We start from the raw sequence: 22,375 nt of genomic DNA, 5'->3' as shown, positions 1-22,375 counted from the left end.
GTGAATGGACATTACGGCGCAGCACCGGAAGCTAAGAGGGAACTGTGGCATCCGGTTGTCCAAACAGGGGAAACCGAACACCAAGCGTCATTGCTTGAACACTGCGGTGATGCGCTGCAACTCCGCTTCGGAAGCGGCACTCGTTGCAGTATGCCGCAGCAACTGCAAAAAGTCCCGACCTCAAAATTTCTACCTCACTGAATGACGACCCGAACTCAACCTCAAACTCACACGTGAGGTTGAGGTCTGATTTGCTGACCTCCCTCCAAAAATTTCGAGCCGTGGCCGACGTCAGCTCAACTTCATCTCACGACGTGATGTTGACGTCGACTTCGTGAGGTCGAAACCTCATGAGGTTGCCCAGCTCTGGCTGCCTCACGTTTCTCACTGGGCTCAACGTATTTAGAAAACGACTCTCTAGGTATTCGTTTTCATGCTGCGACACTTAATTCGCTGTTTAAAGAAAATAAATAAAACTTGGTAGGTTATAAGGATACACATTTGAAGCTATCGGCAGTCACTGCCGATAGCTTGCGTCAACTTTTGGTCAATTGCTCAGCACGGCATTGCATTTCAGTTTTGCGACCTTGCTTAAGTATTTTCACCGAAATACGGAACTGCACTAGCTCAAGATCAATAAAATGGGAGAAAGCATATAGCGTTCTCAGCTAAGGTGATAGATAGGCAAAAACACTGCGCACGTTTGGGAGTAGATAGAAATTTATCATATTCTGCTATGCGGTGATAAAATTGCTCACCCTTGCGTATTAAGTTGAGGTGACGCAGTTGCGGTGCCCGTAATAGCTGTCTGATACAGTGTGCGCAACACCGCGAGGGGAGGTCGAGAAAATTTCATTGAGCCCTCTGACATAAATCCTCATTCAAAGTCATTCGAAAGTGTAAGATTGACATTCATCACTGTGTATTTAGGATGACGTCACGATAACAACCATCTTATGCCCTTTATAAGCCCTACGGGAGGTGTTTATCCAAAAACAACAATGTTTCGCGGTCGTTTTTGACATAAAAGAGCCTCTGAAACAAATTGGACATTCGGTATCCAGCGGAACTTAGCTGCTAGCAGACCCAGGTAGCGATGCAAGAGCGGCCGCTAGCTGATTGTTCATTTTTCAGGGAACGGCGGTTTACTGGTTAACAAGAGACAAAAACATACACGAGGGAACGATTAGACGATCGAAACGCGTCCTGACAACTGATTTCATTGCTTCAAAAAAAAAAAAAGTCCTTATGCAGAAACGTAGATGCGATAGCAAGATATAAGGTTATAACGTGGACAAAAAGCCCTTCAAAGAGAAAAACAAAAGTGCTCATTTCAACTGTTTTCAGCACTATATCCCCACTCATCCTAGTTCACTATCCGAAAGAATAACAGATTTAGTGCGGACACAATTTTCTTTTCTGCCAGTTCCAATCTCGGTCACTTTGCAAGTTCTCTATCAGTTTTAGCACTAGCATGAGCTAGGATAGTGGTGTCACTATCCTAGATCTCGTAAAAGCGAAAACTAAAAGGGAAATGGAAATCATGCTATTTGTCTGGATTTGCACAGAATAATACCTAAAATATTACATTCCGAAGAATACGCTAGGAGGAAAAGGAGGACAGTTGATGAAAAGAGGTTGATCTTATCTTGATTTGAAGACAGCCTCAGCTAATAAGAAAGAGGAAGTAGAAGGCTGCGCAGTCCTGAGAAAAGTACGAACGGAAGAGACGAAAGACAAAACACTAATTCCCCGTACAAGTAGGCTTTTTCTCTTTCCTGGCAGCCGAGCAGCTCCGTTGTAGTACACGAAACAAGATTGCGCGTTTGTATTTTTGAGGAGGGTTTCGCCACAGTACATGCTTACACACGTTTTTATTGTTCGTTTTAAAGTTTTTTAACTTCACTGCAATACTTTACTGTCGGCAGGTGTAGCCTACTTAACGACATCCCTGGCCACAGCCAGGTGGCTAGAGGGGATGATGTCTCGGAATTCAGGGCGTGCCTATTCTGAAGAGAAATTGGTGGCATGGTTAAAAGCAAAACACACTGAAAATGACCCCTAGCTACCGGATAGTTCTTTAAATGATATGACCGCGAGTGCAATGCCTATAAATGTTGATGATAACGATTATGGTGCGGTGATCAATGTGCTAAATCATCGTCGGTGCGTGTGCCGTTACACATAATGCCGGAGCTTCTTTGGTCAACGGTACAATCCATCACTGTATGTTGCAGCACGTACTCCGCTTAGCACATCACTTCGGAGGTTGGGTGGACCATTCTGGATTTGGTTTCTGAAGCGCGTAAAACCAGCGTAGGAAAAAACAAACCTGACAGGATTGAGCGTCAAAGTTCGTTTTTTCCAGTGCTGTCTTTCTGCGCTTAAAAAAAAACAGTTCCAGTAACGCACCAACTAGCCTGCCGCCAGCCGCGGCACCCTGTTTCAATGAATTTTATAATTTCTCACCCATGACTGCATGAATCTCTCCCGCCCTGGCTTCGTTTCCTTTCCTTTGAAACATGCCTCGTTACTCTGCAGGTAGGGCATATGTTAGCTATTTTCCGCTTTTCATGTCCCGGCCCGAGCCATATTCTTTGCCTTGATTTCCTCTAGTCTAACATTACACTGCCCTGTGCTCTTCTTAAGCAGTGGCAAGTCCAGCTTTCTCGGACAAAAAGTTTTGAAAATAAGAAAATTGTAACACACTGTTATGAAAATACTGAAGGTAATGGGCCATGATTCTGATATGTAACAAAATCTTTCTTGTAAAGTGTTTCCATATATCTCATCGAACAGACTGCGATAGAAAACCAATAGGGCATGCATTTGACGATAGGAAAAGCGAGAATAGAAAGAAAAAAACACAAGACTGTCGTCGGGGGATCTGTAGATATATTGATTGTTATAGCGAAATCTTACATTATATGAAAAAAATTGCGTTCATGAACAATTTTCCGCTCAAAAATGCTTTTGACGAGAATTTCTGGGTATGCGCTACATCAATTTCTTTATTCATGTATTATCTGGCACGAAGAATGTATGAAGAAACGCTAGTAGAATCAAAGGATGTTTTGTTTAAAAAAAAATCTTCAGCCAATAGCCGCTGTTAAACTATTTTATCGTTTTCTGCAGATGAAAACTACCGTCCAGCTCAAGGTATCAGGTGACAAAGGTAAGAGCGTCTGTCTCGGGACCAACCTCATTTTTCGGTTAATGCTGAAACGCACATAGTTCATGCTCCTCATACGAGGAGCCAGGCGCTGTTCGCAAATAAATGCATCACAAACAAATCCGTACCACGTGAAGGAATAAAAAGATGCTGTTCTTAATACGGTGGTCTGCAAGTTTTCTTCAAAACTTGGCTATAACACATTAGAGTGGCTTAAAGAAAGCTTTACTTTTTGCCACTCCACAAAGACATAATGAAGATTTGAAGAAGCCATTTTCATGCAATCACTAGGACTCATCTCACAACCATTGCAACAGTTTATACCGAGAATTACAAACCGTACTAACAACAACAAATTAACAACCTTAATTAAACATAGAATGACAACAGACTAGCAGTGAGTGCTCAACGGAGAGGAAATTGAAGGTGATACGAAGCACCAGGGCGAGACCACATGGTGTCACCACCTAGCCGCCGACAGCCGAGCGCACAGTCCCTTTGAAAACAATGACTGTCTGTTGAAAGGTTCACAAGCAAAAGCACATTCACCCGTCCAGCCTCACACGAACACACGCACACGGTATGTGTCTTGTCTCTTCGTCCGTGTCTTCCAGCGCTGTTTTGGATAATGCAGAACCATCCCACCCAACAATAAAATTTGTTCCGGTGGCTCACCAAGTGTGTCTGAATTTCTCGATGAAATATTTATTATCTAAAAGAAAATGTAAGCCAGGTATTAACAAGAAATGAGAACGGTACTGGGGTATGTGTTTTGAACGATATTTATTTGGAACGATTTTGATGACTGCGGCTTCTCAGAACCTGTGATACGGGGTACAACACCAAGGGCTGAATGAAGTCCACGGATTTATTCGATCAAGACGGGAGTCTTGGCGCATACACTCAATTCTTTTTCGCCAAAAATCTTCAAGAGTACATGACTTTTCATCTTCGGAGAATTATGAAAATATTGTGAGAAACACTTTTAATTAACTTTTTCTTTATTTTTTACCCGCGTCGCATGTTTAGGTATTATAGCAGGGTGCCTTTTTGTAACAGAAGCAAAACTGAAATCGCATGCGCAAAGCGTGGTGAAATAAATAATTTGTTTTCACTGGTCAAGTGTTCTGCATCAAGCGCAGCGTAATCATTCTCGGAAGTTTATAAGAAGCATAAAAGGAGTTGTTGTCGGGGTAGTAGGTCTGATGCTTGAAACGTCATGAAAGGTTTTTAGGCGAAAAAGAAAACAAACTTTCATGCCGCTTCAACTTATCAGAGGTGGCGAAGACACTGGCGAGTGCGCATGTTTAAGAGCGATACATTGCCTTAAGATACGGGCTGCGATGAAAGCTCTCCTTTTAATGCCTCGGTGCTTGCGACTTTTGGGTGCAGGGCTGACCCTTTGCGTGTGCTCATTCACAGTGAAGGGAGTGCGCGTACTCTGCTATAATTTTGCTGCTAGACATGTCATGGACGGCGAGATTCACCACTTCGTGCGATACTATTCATAGTGCTTTAACCAAGCCATGATTCGCATGCATTTGTGCAGAGCTGAAAGTGAAGGGGGATGCGTAAAATGAAACTATTTTGCATCTATGTATAATATGCAACCATATTTGGCAGAGATATGCAATGTTTTATGAAAATTCAGAACTGAATTTTGTTTTCAGCTAGCCTTTCCAGCTGTTGAGTGGTCACAGTAACGCCTTCGTAAAGGCATGTATCCCTGAGGTGTCACGTTATTAAGAAGAAATTGAATAAGTTTTCATTCCGGCATAGTTACAAAGCTCAATGCTACGCAGTAAAGTTCTTAGCTTTCTTTCAAAATGCCAGGCACTCCTGAAAATCACACAGAACACGAAAGCAGAGAAAATGAACCTTCAAGCACAGTACTCCATAGCTTGTCTCGTTTACTGCCTTGTTTGCTTTCTTTATTTTCGTTCGAGAAAAGAGACTTTGCCAGCAGCAGCAGCACTGATCTCTCCTCTTCCGACTGATACATAGTCATACTAAGTTATACTAAGATTATACATAAGTTTTACTAAATAACCTTTTATTAATTAATTTTTATTGCATATTTCGCTGCGATTTTTCTCTGAGACATAAGACGACGCGGGGTTCAGGAACAAGAGTAATTTAAAAATAAAAATATAATGAAATGAGTGGTTTTATTTGTCGCGTCTCCCTGAAGTACTTAGAAACTTTCGTACTACATATATCTCTGCTGGCGTAGCCAGATATCTTCATTAACCGTTTTTTTTTCCAATGTCTGATGAGGTTTTGCCTGCAGTAATAGAAAGGAAGTTTCTGGTGTTTCTTTTCCTCAAAGTGATTCGTTGATTGCCTTGATTTAAGATTACGCGACAATCTTCACTTGTTAGTATTCTATAGCGTAGTATCTTGTTAAAATTCAAATTTGTTTTTAGCCTTTTAGATTGCTTCTGCAATTTATCATTCTTTATTATTAACATGTAACTACGTACCTTGCTCACTACCATTTCCGTCCTGTAAGGTACATATAGGAGAATTATGCCAAATATGGCCGTACACGCCAGGCCGCCTCTGAAAAAGAAAGGAATTCATATGGCAATAATGAAAAATTGAGGCAGCAGCGATTGCATACTTGTGCAGTCAGGTGCCTTCCATGTTCTCGCAAGGAACCGTAAGCTCTGGCGTCCCCAGCAGTCACTTTCACAAGGCGTATCATTCGGTTAGTCCACGTCGTAGGACCGTTTTTCCGTCTTATCCTGTTAGTCGTGGTAGTTTCTGTCGTCGGAAGAGTACGTAAAAAGTATGGGATGCATCCCTGCGTCTTTGTTTACGCAAGCTTTGCGTTTTCAACTTTCTGTTGGTTCCGTTATTTTATAAGGCAGTCCTGGTGCAACGAAAATACCGGCTTTAAGAAGCTTTCACGCAATTTGAGATCTGCATACACTTCCGTTGAGGCCGCAATATCGAGCCACTGTATCCGCGCTCGAATATGTCTCACTGAGGTGGCGAGCTCGCATAAAGCGAATTCAAAAATCACTTCAGAGAACTCGTAGATGAAATGAAAACGCAAACAGTACCCCACGGCGCTGGTCTATGCCGTTTGTTAGGCTTCTTCTGTGTCGTCGCCGCTATTGGCACCGTGCTTAATTTGTAGGACGAGCAGTTCTTTGGTGTCTCTTAAGTGCTCTGCTGTCTCTTAAGACGTAACAAAGCATGGTTCACTTATAAACAAAGTGTCTGCTGAACCGAAGAGGACTGGTGATCTGACTATACATTTGCTTAAAGGATGACGAGATATATAGGCAATTAGACGACGTAGGGAAAAAGAACAAAATGAAGACAAAATAATAATAATAATAATAATTGGTTTTTGGGGAAAGGAAATGGCGCAGTATCTGTCTCATATATCGTTGGACACCTGAACCGCGCCGTAAGGGAAGGGATGAAGGAGGGAGTGAAAGAAGAAAGAGAAATAGGTGCCGTAGTGGAGGGCTCCGGATTAATTTCGACCACCTGGGGATCTTTAACGTGCACTGACATCGCACAGCACATCAAAGATGGTTTCAGTACCATGCTTAGTGGCCAGCTGAAACGTCATTCAGAGAACTATAGAAATACGTAAAATTTAACGGCAAAGAAAACGGCTTGGATTCTCTGATATCGACTGCTCATGGTGTAATTGCTGGCGATCCAGAAAAGGCTAATCGCATTAACCTCCACTTCAGAACCAAGTTTTTGGCGCCTAGCGAACACACCGCAGCTGGTACAATCCCCTATATTCTAGAGAGTGTGTCAGACATAATTATTTGTTATTACAGTGTCCTGACATTTCTAATGGAATTAAGAACTAAATCAGGTACTGATTTTGATAATATTTCATGTCATTGGAACAAAATTTGTACCCAGTTATAGCAAAAAATCTGGTCTTCCAGTTTAATATGTCAGCATTTTCCAGTGTTCTGCCTTACGAATACAGACCAGCGAACATTTTCCCAGCACATAAAAATGGTCCCCGTTCTCAAGTTCAAAACTGAAGGCCAATATTTTAGTGAAAACAGCTAACATCTGCAATATCTACTTTTTATATAATTTCCAAATCTCCTCGTATGAGGACGTTAAATGCTTACATGTTTATTTGCACAATAATTTAACCTTGAACAAACATGTTGATTACATAGATTCGAAGGCCTGTCGCATACTAAACTTCATTAAAAGAAATTTCCGTCATGTATGATGTGAAAGAAGTTCTTCTAGCACTTCCCATGTAAATTTCGTAAATAATAGATTACAGCCGTAAAATGCGAGACATTTGCGGCCGGGCATCTGTATTCAAATAATTTTTTTTCCCACGCAAAAAAAAAAAAACATGTATGAAGAAGCCTCTTAAACGGAATAGTCTCAATAGATGGCAATGGCTTCCGGTTTGCTCTTAAAACTCACTTACGGGTATTAAAAGACATTTATTTAAACCATGTACCATGAGCCATCGACTGTCTCCCTTATCTTCTTTTTACGCGCTATTAGAGTCTTGCATATTACATGTTAACATTGCATGCGATGAATTTTACAGGTGTTGTACACCACATACGAAGTGTTTGGGAATATATGAAGCTGCATTGCTCCTGGGTCTTTTAGTGTTGACATTTTTACACATCGCTTTTGCTTTTCTAACTCTTTGTTTGCCTCCATACACTACCTACCAATTGAGCGATTTTTATGCATTTGTATAAACGAACAAAGGATATGTAATAGGACGGCGAAAACTGTGTAGATATAGAACATAGATAGGCTAAACTTTTTTTGTCTTGCATCGATATGCATTAAGAGGTTTTATAGCACTCAATAAAGTGCATGGATGTCACTTACATGCTTTCGAATGTATACCATCTTCAGCGAGCTAAGCCCACAGTCCGGCAAAACCCTATCCTACTGACCATAATGAAGAACTCTGTGCTGCCCCTTTATCCCACCTAATTTAATGTCATCAACCCACCTACTATTCTGCCATGCACGGGCGCATAACCACTGTTCAGCTACTATTAGTGTTGTTGCCATTTTAGATCAGTGGTAAACTGCTCTGCGGATTACATGTTCTGCCCACACTCGTTGCCTATTTTTCAGGTCCAATGTTAGGTGCAATCGCGTTTAATGTTAATCTTATTACATCTATGTGTACCGCTGGGCCATAACCAATGTTTATTACGACATGCACAAAACATGACAATGAATTTTTGTTTACGAACCATATAGTGACATCCTTACTCCCCCACCCCAGCCACTTCACATCCGCCCCCCCCCCCCCCCCCCCCTTCTTGGTGGTATCACTCTCATAAGGGTGAATTCACCTCCCCTACCGGTAATCAAAGGAGGTGGTCTAAATGTGATTTGTTCACGAAATAGAAATGCGCGTTTCTTCGTGTATCCTTATAAGCAACCAAGTTTTAGTTATTTTTTTTAAATAATGAATTAAGTGTCGCAGCATGAAAACGAATATCTAGAAAGTCGTTTTCTAAATACGTTGAGCCCAGTGGGACAAGTGCGGCAGCCAGAGCTGGGCAACCTCATGAGGTTTCGACCAGACGAGGTCGATGTCAACCTTAAAATGACCTCAACCTCACGTCGTGAGGTGAAGTTGAGCTGTGGTCGGCGACGGCTCGAAATTTTTTGAGTGAGGTAAACAAATCAAACCTCAACTTCACGCGTGAGTTTGGGGTTGAGTAAGGTCGTCATTCAGTGAGATCGAAATATCGAGGTCGGGACTTTTTGCAGTTGCCGCGGCTTACTGAAACGAGTGTCGCTTCCGAAGCGGATTTGGAGCGCACCACCGCAGTGCTCATGCAATGACGCTTGCGATTCGGTTTCTCCTGTTTGGATAACCGGATGCCACAGTTCCCTCTTAGGTTCCGGTTCTGTGCCGGAATGTCCGTTCTGTCCGAGCCTACAGGAAGACGCACCCCTCTGGTCTTCCTGGAAGGAGTGTTCCTCTCACACCACACCACTTCCGCTTCCCCCGGTGGCGTAGCAGCCGTAGCTGCCTGCCACATAATTCACATAAAACACATAACATGCCTGCCACATAAAGCACACAACATGCCTGCCACATAAGGCACATAACTGGCGTTGACCCGCGGTAGCTTTGTCTGATGCCGCAAACAAATATGTTCACTCCAACAGGCAGGCTATAAATTCGTCGCAGCGCGGATGGCCCGGAGGAAGACTGCTTCGTGTTCATGCTCGTTGCCGGCGTTGACGTCACGGCTCTTTCCTTGCAGTCGAGTAAAGTAATCCTGTTGTACATTACATGGTGATTTAACAGGAACTGGAGAAATCGGCACAGGCGAGAGAATGTGATTCAGGTGGTTCCTAACAAGGGGACATGCTGATTGGATTAAGAAAAAAAAAGATGCCAGAAAAACCTGCATAACACCGTCGAAGCTTTTGAACGGTGTCTTCCGCTTTCGAATCTCACACTATTTCTGTATATTCGCGTTCCGTAATGCAAACAGATGCATATATAATTTCACTTTTATATCCTTCCAAATAACCTCTCTTGGGTCTCCTAATTGTTCCTTGTTGCTTTTTTTAATTTCGCACTCTAAATTTTCAACATCTAGAATAGGGCATAGACTAGGCATAAAATGCATCAACTGGAAGAAAAAAATTTTGTTGCTGACATTAAACAATGTGAAACACTTTGTGAAATTGCGAAAGTGCTGCTCCTTACTTCCTGTACATAAAAACATCTCACAAAAACCGCACCGCACGTTTTCTTCGCGGATCAAGCCTCGCATTACGAAGCTCCTCAGTCTCTGCAAATTTCGTACCATGTCATAGCCACTACCAAGAAGGGGCCGTTTTAATGACAGTAGACCATGCGGGATTAAAAAGTGGCAAAGGTAGACGTGCGAAATCAGGTGTTCACTCTTAAGTTGGAGAGGACAATTAAGCTGCGCTTTAAGGGCATGACACTTAGGTAATGGGTTAATGGTATGACGTTATAGCTAATGGGGTAATACCCTTATGTGCAGATTTGGTCTTTCTTGACTTAACACTGATAGATCCCTGAGGGTCCCCCCCCCCCCCCCCCCCAAGAACACGCACACGCACACAGACACGCATGCTAATTAATATAAGCGACGAAGGTCATTATTACGAAGATATGAAAAGTTTGCTGAGAAAGAGCTCTGGTGGCGTTTCGTGTACGTTATCTACAGAGTACACTTGACCTTCGATCACGCACCGTGGATGTGATGAGTGTCACGAACGCATTCGGCGTTGAAGGCGTGAAAGTTTTACGTCACTAACGGACGTGCAGTTGTTCAGTAATGCGAGCGTGGGTACCACGCCCGCATCCGCCTCCGCACCGCAACTGCACTATATAAATCCATGTCTGCTGCAGTACAATAAGTCACACTGCTGTTCAGCGCCTCCATAACTTACACTAGAGCAAGGACCACTCCTCTGTCATTTGTCACTATGATTCGCTACCTCGTTCTCGCCTTCCTGATTGGCCTGGCTTCTGCTCAGCCAAGAGACCTCAAGTTTGAGGACTGCGGTAAGCATTTAGTTGTCTCGTATACTTTCTGTTAACAAAGTCTGAAATGCAAAATGCTTGCGCTGCTTATTCACAGCATTTCACGAAAGCAGAAATTGGATAGTCCCAAGCAGAAGCTTTGAATCTACTACTTTGAGGCTATCAAAGTTTTCCGGGGAACACATCACGTATTTCATTTACTGACAACTGATTACTTATGGCGATTACAGTACCATATTAACACCAAAAAACGTTTTTTTTAATGTGGAGCTAGGTTTACAAACCTTCCGACAAATTGCTGGTTACTATGAATTTTCAGTTCTGTGACAGCGAACAGGATGCAGTATAGATCAACTGATATACCCCTGCACCATTAAATAAGCATATAAGGAATTTAAATCTCACGTTATTAAGGAAAAGTATCCGCTGAAATCAATTCAACGGGAGCGACGTGTCTGATCAAACGTTATTTTGTCGCTTAAGACAACATGAAGTAAAGCGTTTTGGAACTTTTGGAATACAATTACAACCAGTTGCTTTTTACCTCACGCTTAATGATCTATTACGTTCGTGATTTTTAAATCAAAGAAAAAATCAGTGTACCTTGAAGAGGGAACTCGCCATTGCAATGCCGTATCTCTTCAGATAAAGCTGTGAAAACGCATGAGAGACCTCTGGGAAAATTTGGGGGTTTAAACTGTTGGTTTCAAAAGCATTTCGGTGGTGCGAAATTTCTCCCAGATATGTTTTAGCTTGTAGCAAGGTTTAAAATTGGGAAAATATGAATAGAATATGAATAAAAGAAGCCAGAAAGGTCCTAAGATGAAAACTATAGATAAATAAAAAATTCCGCAATTTATCTCTTAACATGGATATTAATTTTCCACAAAAGAGGGTTGTGTCTTGAAAAGCTGAGTTTGTCTTGTTTTGTAGACATCATTATTTGACATAGTCATAAATTTAAAAACAAGAATTTTATGACGATACCATGTGCGCCCTTTAGAAGAACGGGAACAAAAACCACACTCAGACAAGTTCATCTTTTTCATTCGCGTTGTTTTGGCTTTGCAAATGTGTGGCCTTGTAATTACAGCATTCCACCTTATTCTGGAGTTGGCACATGTTTTATGATATAGTAGCAGAACAAGAACGGGATCAAGGCCATTGAGGCCTTTTCAGCAGAGGGCGATTTAGGATATCTTGTATGGTGTAAAGTAAGTTGAGGAGGGGGGGGGGGGTGCCATTTATTAGTCTCAGAAAAGCGTGAGCTGCTCCAGGATTTAAATCATATTTAGTTAAACGCGAAAGGTTAGAACTTTGCAGAAGCATTTTTCGTTACTTTTTTGTTTCCTGGATCAACATGCTCTAATATAATGGCGTAGCTGGGCAAAATGTATCACGGAAATTTTTCCCAGTTTGCTCTCGCCTGATACCAGCCGCTTAACCTTTAAATAGGTGCGCATGCAAGGTGCACCAAGCTTTAGATCTGATTGCCAGCATTACTACTGGGACAATGAAGGGACGGATGGCTATAATTAGCGTTCTTTTTTTTTACGAAGGATCCTGCTTATAGAAATTTAACCGAAGACTGTGGACGCAATTTTGCGTCCGCTTTTCTTTCTAATTGTAAGCAAAGGTGCGTAATTGGCTGTTTTTGTCATATATTTAATTACCAATTCTTAATTATTTATTCCCTTTTTTCTTTCTCATCCTGAGCATAATAAACATGCGTTCATGTAGTTGGAGGAGGGCTTAGCCATTGGCTGTCTTAGCGCACTTGAATTTTTGCCATTCATAGTGAGAAATTTTTAAAGAAAAAAATTGATGATCATAAAGCAAAACTACTTTTCTTTTGAATACCGTGTGAATATGAGCACATTTCGAAGTTTTCAAATGTCGATGTGAAGAAACTTTCTGTGCACTCCAAATTGTCTTCAATTCAAGGCTTTTGCATCGGGAGTAAGATTTGCTACGTGTTTGTTATTTCATGCTATGACATTGATCTTGCATGTTATAGCAGCAATGCTGTCGTAGACTAAGCAGAAAGTGAATAATTGGTCTTTGTTTTACGAGTAGTCAGCAGAAAAAATGAGCGAATAGCAAAGCGCCCCTATTTGTGCCTCATGGAATGCATTTTTTTTGGGCAACAACTCTTTTTTTTATTTGCTATATCAGAAGTGAGCACAAAACCTGATACAGCTGAATGGTCGCTTTTTTTTATATCGACTAAACATGCATTGGAAACAAATGGAAATTCTTTTATCACGACAGCCATCCTAACTACTTTTTTTTTTAATTTACGTAACATATGTTAAGGTTCATACCTCGCAGAAGTGCACTTGCAAACCAAAAAAGGAATAAAACTCAAGTTCAGTTTCATTAAATGAAGGTTATTCAATAAATAGGCAATATTTGATAACGGAGTTTGTTTTCTTACAATAGCTAACACCATAGGATCTGCATTTCGCCGTTAATCTGAGACCTCCTAAAGCCTCCTTTCGTAGATCTGCATTCACTAATTGGTTAGTGTCATACAATCAGGGTGACAGGGTACTTATCATGCACTAGCACAGCCGCGCGATAAAGAATTAAGCGAGAGTAAAAGCCGTAAATTATCAGCCAGCGTATTACTTCAACCCTGACTGCGGAACATTGGGTTCAGGCAACTGCACAAATGAAGCCATGCCAGCGTTCCTTCCTTGCGCTGCAGCTACCAGCCTCTTTGATTCGAAGCTGTGCGCATGCGTGCTTTCTATCACGCGGTTGCAGAGGCTGGCGCCGCTTCGCTTTCAGCATTAATATCTGCGAATTGCATACTATAGATAATATAGCCATTCCCTGGAAGGAATGAATCGGCTACAGAGCCAGCAGTGGCCGCCATTTTTAACGGTTAATTTCTCTTTTCATTGTGTTATTATCAGGGTTTTAGAGTGTTGTAGACCATGGCGGATGACAGGATATAGTAGAGGACCACAAGGACGGAAATGAAGACGGGAAATTACAAAATGAGGCTCCAGGGGATAAATAGCAATACTTCCTTCTGAGCACTGGAAAACACATGTTATGAAACAGCCTTTACAGAGCGAAACAACCATTGCATTTCCGGCTAAGTTGTGTTGCTCCCTGTGACTTAAATGTGCCACAAGAAGTGAAGTAGTGTGCCCTATGCAGCGAAAACTTGAGGTTGAAAGTTCGAAGTGCGGACGGTGACCGCTGTTTGGCATCGTGTTAATGACCGCAGACAAAAAAGAGCGAATATTTTGTTTTATGTTTATGATTGTTTAACCGGCCATTTTTTTCTTTATAATTTATGTAGAAGCAGCAGGAACAGTGTATTATTCAATCTCCGTTGGCGATTTTAGCTCTGCTGAGACGTGCTATGGGCCACGACAGTTTACAGAACGCAGGCATGCGGGAAATTTTTCATTTAGGCACTGTCACGCATACTAAACACCTGAAATGTCTTCAGATGTGTGGGAACGTGCATGCTTCGTCGGTTGATAACACAATCTGGCGTCTGGGCTTCTAGGTTGTGCTACAATAGTTTTTATTTCTGAGAGCGAGCATCACCTGAACTTTCTGTGGCCGATAGCTCATTATTACTTCTGAGCCTTGCCTAACGTATACACCGCCGCCTCGTATCCTGTTTGACCAAATAGATTGAAATTTCGCGCTTGTTGCCTTAACTGTACACCACGTAATTAACGTGTCCCGCTTGTTAAAGCGGGAGTCTTAAAATAGGCGCTAGGTCTTTCCTTGCTAGAACAGCTCGCGACAAAGAGGCGCTCAAGAAAATATCGTGTCGTCAAAAAGCTATGAATGTTACGTCGATACCGCATTGACTGTTTATTAACTGTGCTGAGAACGCATCCAAGCTTTTTTTGGATGCATTTCGTATTTGCTGCACAGTTTTATCACATTTTACTTGCAGGGAGCAAGGCTAAAATATTGGCTGTCCGAATCGAGCCATGCGACTCTGATCCCTGCATCTTCAAACGAGGCTCGAAAAGCACTGTTCAGTTTTCCATAGTTGCCGGTAAGTCGGTCGTGATGATCACTTTGATTCGCTTTCGAGGCTTGAACCTAGAAGGCGAGAAGGACATACATTTTTATTCTTTGATATTCACGAACATAAGCACTGTATGACATGGGCTTGAATAACGGTTCGAGTTTCCCGGCGCCTTCTCTGTGCTGCTTGCCACGTGGATACTGAAGCGGCGAGATGTTTCCACTTATTTTGCGTGGTATACCGGTGTTATTAGGTCATGACTCGCGCACAGCTTCGTGCGAGGCACAGCAAAGCGGTGGGGAGGATACCAAACATAAACGTTTCATCCATTCATTCCCATGCTTAAGCTCGTGAAGACAGAATGCCAGCTGAATAATTTGTTAAGCGCCCGAGGTCATACATGGCAGTAGTATCGGTAGGACGGCGAATGTTGGGGTGTTCGAGGTGAAAGGTTTCCATCGTCATAATCATGATAATCATGCGTACAACTGGGTTCACTGCAAGACAAAGCCCTCTCCCACTGTCCTCCACTTTAAGTTGCCTGGTGCCGGCTGCGGCCGCTTTATTCCCACTGACTTCATAACCTCGGCCGCGCACAATACTCTATGCCTTGCTACGTGTGACTTCTCTTGGAATCCACTTCGTTACCGTAGTGGACCATTGGAGACCTTTCCTTCGCACTATATCTCTGCCCATGCCCAAGACAGAGAATAAAATGCATCATGACAGAAAAAGTCACCAAACAATAGTAAAAAAGAATAAATTAAGCTTTTGCATTGCATGAACCAATGCGAACGTTATGGGAGTGAACGGCGTGGCCAGAAGTATTGTGAGCGCGAATAATTAGGTAATTTGCGTTGTTCAAAGAATTATTGTTTGCTGGCGCTTCATATTCCTTTTATGCAGACTCCTTTATTTTCTGCAGAATTAAACACAAAGTCCATGCGATGCGCAGGTGCTCATAGAAAATAAATGAAAAGAACAGATGCCGAGCGTCCCGAACACGATTAAAGCTATTACTTTCTGAACAGAGATATATTTGTCCATGTGAACCGCAGGATTCACATTAAAAAAAAACAAGAGAAGGTAAATTACGTAATCTACCGCACGCCTTTAATACCACTACAGGAACAACCTTTGGTGCAAAAAGATAGAATTCGTTGAGGTTATGCTTCTACAAAAGATAAGTAGGCAGATATATGCTGTTAACAGAAACTGTTGCACAGCCTGAACGCAGATAGCTGTTATCCTTGGTGCACATGGACATCGTCCAGCTGCACAACAAATAGAAAACATGGTGCGGAGAGATGAGTACGGTATGAAACTGCCCTTGTCGCCATGCTTCGATTCCGTTTTCTTTAAGGCATTCAATAAAGCCGGACGTAATATAACACTATAAATTGAAGCTGCTAATTACTGCAGGCATTAACGTATTGTTTTGTGCGACGATATTACTATGCAGAGTTGTCCAAAGACGAAAAAAGAAACTCAAGCTACTTTCCTTACGAAGCACTTATACACTACCAGACCGAGCGAATAAAAAAATACAACCGGTTTTGTTGACAGTTGAAGGTACACACACAAATAGGAGAGCCCCTGTGTTACTTAGGAGAAACACATCAGTACTGTACAAGGCAACACGCGGAAAAAAGAAAAACAATTGTCTAGCAAACTTCTAACTTCCTTGCAGTTTGACTCTCTTCTCTTTCTCGATCCACCGCTCCCACCGCGCGGAACCGTGGCGCTTGAATAGAACGACCTGAACAGATGACAACGCGCTATAGGACACTGTGAGATATATTTTTATTTAGGGCACACAGCTGTTGTCCCAAAGGCGCTATGCACGTAGTGTGATGCAGCTACTCATTATTGCACTTTAACCTCAGAGCTGTCAAGGCAGCAAGCAAGTCAGAAAAGAATTCTGCATGGCAACACTGGTCTTTAAGTTGCTTCGTTAAGCACATCTAGTTGTGCACAAGTGGCGTCGCATTGAAATACGAACAAGAACGCAACTCCCAAATTCCTACCAACAAAGCAGCGAAACTAAATAGTATCAATCTTTCATTTCACAAGGATGCAAATTTATTCCAGACTCACTGGCTACAGATAAAATGGAATATCTACGTGTTCTTTATGAATAAGTTTATTCTGCTTCACTCCCCTGCATTTGCAACAGATCAAAACAGCCAAGAAGCGAAGCTAGGCGGAAAGTTCAAGAAGATCGGCATCTGGCTCCCGATTCCTGGCCTAGAGAGTAACCTGTGCAAGAAGGTACTCCCGTGTCCCATCGTCAAGGGACGGAAGTATGACGGCATCATAAAGGTGTCCATCCCGTCCTGGCTGCCCAGTGTGAGTTGGTCCGAACACTTCTGAGAGCACGTGTTCGTGTGAACTCCAATTTTAGATCCGCTGGTACGCTGCGTTTCGGTTTGTATTGCGTAGGAGACAAGTATGTAAATGTCCGAGAGAGACATAAAGAAAAAAAAAGGGAAGACAAGACAGTGGAGTAACCGAGCGTTGGTTCAATTCGCTACAGTAAGCAGATGCGGGCGGATAAAAAAGGCAGTGAGAAGATGGAGAATAAAATTGCAAGTCATCTTCTTGCAAGCGATGCTTATTGGACCGCTCCTGTCGTTTCGCCTTGCGGCGTGTTACTGCAACCAGCCTCAGACTCCGAACAAAGGGCTCTCCACATCATTGTTTTTATTACTAACAGGTGCGCCTTATTTAAAGGGACAGAGAGGACAATTTTAAGTTGTCCTCTATCGATGGGACGCCGCATTTGAATCCCAAAGAGACCACTCTCGCCGAGAACTGAGCTTTCATAAGTTAGAAGAGATTTAAAAAATAAAATAAAATATAGGTGTCGCCATAAGTGGCTCATTTCGAAAGTGTAGTGCGTGCGTGTGCAGTAATGACCACATATCTCAGAGGCCACGCTGTATCGCCATTCACTTCAAATCGGTGGCAACGCGTCCTTTTTGTTAGGGACGTCAGGAGTGGGAATCGACTGGCGGGAAAATTTTTAAATCCAAGTCTCTCGGTGGTAAGTGTGTTTTTTGCGGTCGGAAAAGCGTTAGGATACCAGAAAAAGACAAATAATTAATATTTACTGAGAAAACTAATTGCATAGAATTGCCCTCAGTGTCCTCCAAGCCCGCTAACAGCGTAATATGGCGCCCGTAGTTAACGACTTCTTCCAATTGCCAGAGCGCTTCTACAATAAGCAGATGTCAAGAGTGAGCAAAAGAAGAGCGCATTAAAACTTTCGTTAAGTAACCCACGGCAGCGACACAGTTCCAAGAAATGAAAAAGAAACAATACACCAAGGAATTTCATTCTGAGGATTACAAATGCGAATCCAAAAAGGTGTTAAAAAGGAAGTTTTCGGTGATTGGAAGAAGGTCACGCGGTGGACGATCAGCTGCTAGGGAGCAAGCGAGGAGTCTGCCAATCACAGACTGATTTTACCTAGGAACGTCGATGTGAATTCCAGCAATGTTTGTAGGTGCGGCAAAAAGGCAGAAACGTAGGAAATTGAAAGTGCATGGCGAAGGCTGAAAACTGCCTAAGATAAGCTAGCAATATTCACATGCCCAGGAAGCTATCGGCAGTTTGCGTCACTTTTGGTGACTTGCTCAGGACGGCATTGCATTTCAATGGCTAGCCTTTGTTATCAATGTTTTCATCGAAACATGGGGCTGCACTCGTTCGTGAGCAACAAAATGGGAGAAAATAGATAGTGTTGTCATTTCAGGTGACATATTGGCAAAAACACTGCGCACCTTTTGAAGTAGAGAGAAATTATGAAATTCTACTATGCGTCGATAAAATTGCTCACCCTTGCGTATTCAGTTGAGGTGACGCAGCTGAGGTACCGTCAGAGCTGTCTGATACAGAGTACGGAACATCCAAAGTGGAGGTCGAGAGAATTTCATTGAGCCCTCTGACATAAATCCTGATTCAAAGTCATTCGAAAGTGTTGTAAGATTGACATTCACCACAGTGTATTTAGGATGAAGTGCACGATAGCAACCAACTTATGCGCTTTGAATGCCCTACGGGAGGTGTTTATACAAAAACAACAATGTTTCGCGGTCGTCTCCGACCTAAAGAGGACCTCTGAAACACATCAGAGATTCGCTCTCCTACTCGACCTAGCTGACCCAGTTAGAGACGCAAGAGCGGGCGCTAGTTGCTTCTTCATTGTGCAGGGAACGGCGGTTTTACTGGTTACCAAGACACAAAAACATGCACGAAGAAACGATTAGAGGAACGAAACGCCTCCTCACAACTGATTTCATTGCTTCAAAAATAAAAAAAGTCCCTATACACAAACGTAGATGCGTTAGCAAGATATAAGGTTATAACATCGACCGAAAACCCTTCAAGTAAAAAAAAAGATAAGGGCTCCTTTCAACTGTTTTCAGCAAGATATCCCCACTCATCTGGGTTCACTATCAAAAAGAATAACGGATTCAGTGTGGACACAATTTTATTTTCCGCCAGTTCAAATCTCGCTCGCTTCGCAAAGTTCCTTTTCAGTTTTCTGGGTTTTTTGCGCAAAAGACACGACACAAAGGAAACGAGATAGACAGGACAAGCGCTTCACAAAGGAAACGAGGTAGAAAGGACAAGCGCTTTGTGTCGTGTCTTTTGCGCAAAAAACCCCAGAATGCTTAGGCACCAACTAGCCGGCAAAAACATACTCCTTTTCAGTTCTTGCCTGTGCATGAGCTAGGATGGTGGTATCAACATCCTAGCTCCTGTGAAGGAGGAAACTGAGAGGGAAATGGAAGTCGTGCTGTTTGTCTTGATTTATACAGAATAAGAACTAAAAGATTAAAGTCATAAATATACGTTAGGAGGAAAAGGAGGACAGTTGTTGAAAAGAGGTCTATATTATCATGATTTGAAGACAGCCCCGGCTAATAAGAAAGAGGAAGTAGAAGGCTGCGCAGTCCTGAGAAAAGTACGAAGAGAAGAGACGAAAGATAAAGCACTAATTCCCCGTACAAGTCGGCTTTTTGTCTTTCCTGACAGGAGAGCAGCTCCGTCGTAGTACACAACACAAGATTGCGCCTTTGTATTTTTGAGGAGGGTTTCGCCTCAGTACATGCATACACAGGTTTTTATGTTGGTTTTATTGTTATCTGACTTCTCAGCATTGCTAAACTGTTCGCAGGAGTAGCCTACTTAACGACATTCCTGACAACCGCCAGGTGGCCAGAGCGGACGATGTCTCGGAATTCAGGGCGTGCCTCTTCTCAAGGAATATTGGTGGCACGGTTAAAAGCAAAGCACACTGAAAATGACCCCTAGCTACCGGATAGTTCTTTCAGAGACGTGACCGTGAGTGCGACGCCTATGAATGTTGATGGTGACAACGATGGGGCGGTCATCAATGTGCTAAATCGTCATTAGTACGTGCGCCGTTCCATATATTGCCGGAGCTTATTTGCCCAACTACACAATCCAACACTGTATGCTGCAGCACACGCTCCGCTTAGCACATCACTTCAGAGGTTGGGAGGGCCGTTCTGGAATTGGTTTTTGAAGCGTTGAATGTCAGCACAGGAAAAAAAGAACCTGATAGGACAGAGCGTCAAGTTCGTTTGTTACTGTGCTGTCTTTCTACGCTAAAAAAAAAAGTTCCAGCAGTGCACCAACTAGCCTGCAAAAACGTCCCCGGAGAAACCGTTCTCCCATCCCTCTCCCACGCAATAGTTCAGTCGAATATTGACTAGGGCTAAAGAAATAAAAGAAAAATACATCTAAGCGCAGCCAACAAGTACGCTTGAAGCGAGATGGGCGTCAGTGAAATACTAATTCTAGGGGCGAGTTGGCAAGCAGAAACTCTAGAACAGGGCACCTGAAGTGAAGCTGACCACTACTTTAGTTCATTTCACTAGTATGCCACATACTGGGGCACGACAAAGGGGAACGTGACTTAAACCCCGTTTTGGTTCGTGAGTGTGGCACACCTTCGCGATTACCTCTATGGATGAATAAGTATGACAGCCGTAACTCAACAAATGACACCAGAATAACAGCGATTGCGGTTCAGCTGCACATTATGGATAAGTCGTAAGTTGAGCAACTTTTCCGAGACTTTATCGTATGGGGTAAATGCAAGAAATGAATCGCAGAACTTTAGGCGGGTAACATGGGCGTGGTAACGCTCCAGCCGTTCAACTAACGAGAGATGTATTCACGTGCCGACTGGTGGCGCATGCTTACACTCGCTGCTGTCGCGGCTGCCAGCACATGCAAGAGTGGAGGCGAAGGAACATGAACTGGTTCGCTTTTTATCATCGCCTTCATCGGTAAGATTAAGCCCATGCAGGCTGAAGGCCTCTCCTATTTATCTCTAATTTTTTGGGTCCCGAGCCAGCCGCGGCACCCTGTCTTTGTGAATTTTATAATTTCTCTCCCATGACTGTATGACTCTCTGCCGCACTGGCTTTTTTTCCTTTCCTATGAAATATACCTCGTTACTTTGCAGGTAGGGCATGTTTTAGCTATTTTCAGCTCTTTATGTCCCTGCCCGAGCCATATTCTTTGCCTTGATTTCCTCTAGTCTAACATTACACTGCCCTGTGCTGTCCTTAAGCAGTGGCAAGTCGAGCTTTCTCGGGCAAAAATTTTGAAAATTGGAAAATTGTCCGACACTGTTATGAAAATATTCAAGGTAATGGCCCATTGTTCTGATATGTAGCAAAATATTTTTTAGAGTGTCTCCATGGATCGCATCGAACAGTTAAGACTGCCGTAGAAAACCAATAGGGCACGCATTTGACGATAGGAGAAACGCGAATAGAAAGAAAAAAAACTCAAGACTGCCGTCGGGTGATCTGCGGATATATTGATTGTTATAGCGAAATCTTTCATTATATGAAAAAATTGCGTTCATAAACGGTTTCCCGCACAGAAATGCTTTTGGCCAGAATTTCTGGGTATGCGTTAGATCAATTTCTTTATTCATGTATTATCTGGCATGGAGAATGTATGAAGCAACGCTTCTACAATGAAAGGGTGTTTTGTTAAAAAAAAAAAACCCTCGGACAATAGCCGTTGTTCAACTCTTTTATCGTTTTCTGCAGATTAAAACTACCTTCGAGCTCAAGGTGTCAGGTGACCAAGGCACGAGCATCTGTCTCAGGATCAACGCCATTATTCAGTGAATGCTGAAACGCACATTGTTCGCTCTCCACCTTGTTCAGCACCAAGGATTGAGAAGAAAACACTAAACAATGTGGTGGCTTTAGTGTGATCACTATATTTTTTTATTATTTCCTCTGTAAACTGTATACTTTCGTACTCCGGAGCCAGGTTTTGTTCGTGAATAAATGCATCACAAACACTTACGTTCCACGTGAAGTTCCTGGTCTGAAGGAAGCATAAGCTGACAGAATCCATCTATCCACGAGTATTCAAGGTGTGCACTAAATTTGTTGAGCATTTTGTTTTTTACTGACAACTGTGATTTTCCAGGAAATTGGCCTGTAAAACCAGCTTCAACTCTATAGGTATACAGATAGAAGAGAAGCGTGAGACAGTTGTGTCATGAGTGCGTAATGTATAGGGAGCAAAACAGGATGCTCCTTTTAGTGAGCCATTGAAACACTTCCGGCCCAGATCTATATGAAGCGCCTCTGATTCAGAGAAA

At 42.6% G+C, this 22,375-nt stretch overlaps 1 protein-coding gene across 1 annotated transcript; it reads left to right on the top strand.

Annotated features, from left to right (window-relative positions):
* The first annotated feature begins 10,593 nt into the window (after positions 1 to 10,593).
* Positions 10,594 to 22,129, top strand: LOC144118445 (mite group 2 allergen-like Ixo r 2). Its single transcript, XM_077651382.1, has 4 exons — positions 10,594 to 10,718; positions 14,629 to 14,733; positions 16,883 to 17,055; positions 21,810 to 22,129. Exons 1-4 carry the CDS (start codon positions 10,640 to 10,642, stop codon positions 21,888 to 21,890), a joined length of 438 nt encoding a protein of 145 aa, XP_077507508.1. The 5' UTR covers positions 10,594 to 10,639; the 3' UTR covers positions 21,891 to 22,129.
* Positions 22,130 to 22,375: the final 246 nt, after the last annotated feature.

Source organism: Amblyomma americanum, chromosome 2 (genome assembly GCF_052857255.1).
Source record: "Amblyomma americanum isolate KBUSLIRL-KWMA chromosome 2, ASM5285725v1, whole genome shotgun sequence".
Taxonomy (NCBI): domain Eukaryota; kingdom Metazoa; phylum Arthropoda; class Arachnida; order Ixodida; family Ixodidae; genus Amblyomma; species Amblyomma americanum.
This window is presented reverse-complemented; position numbering and strand designations above follow the sequence as displayed.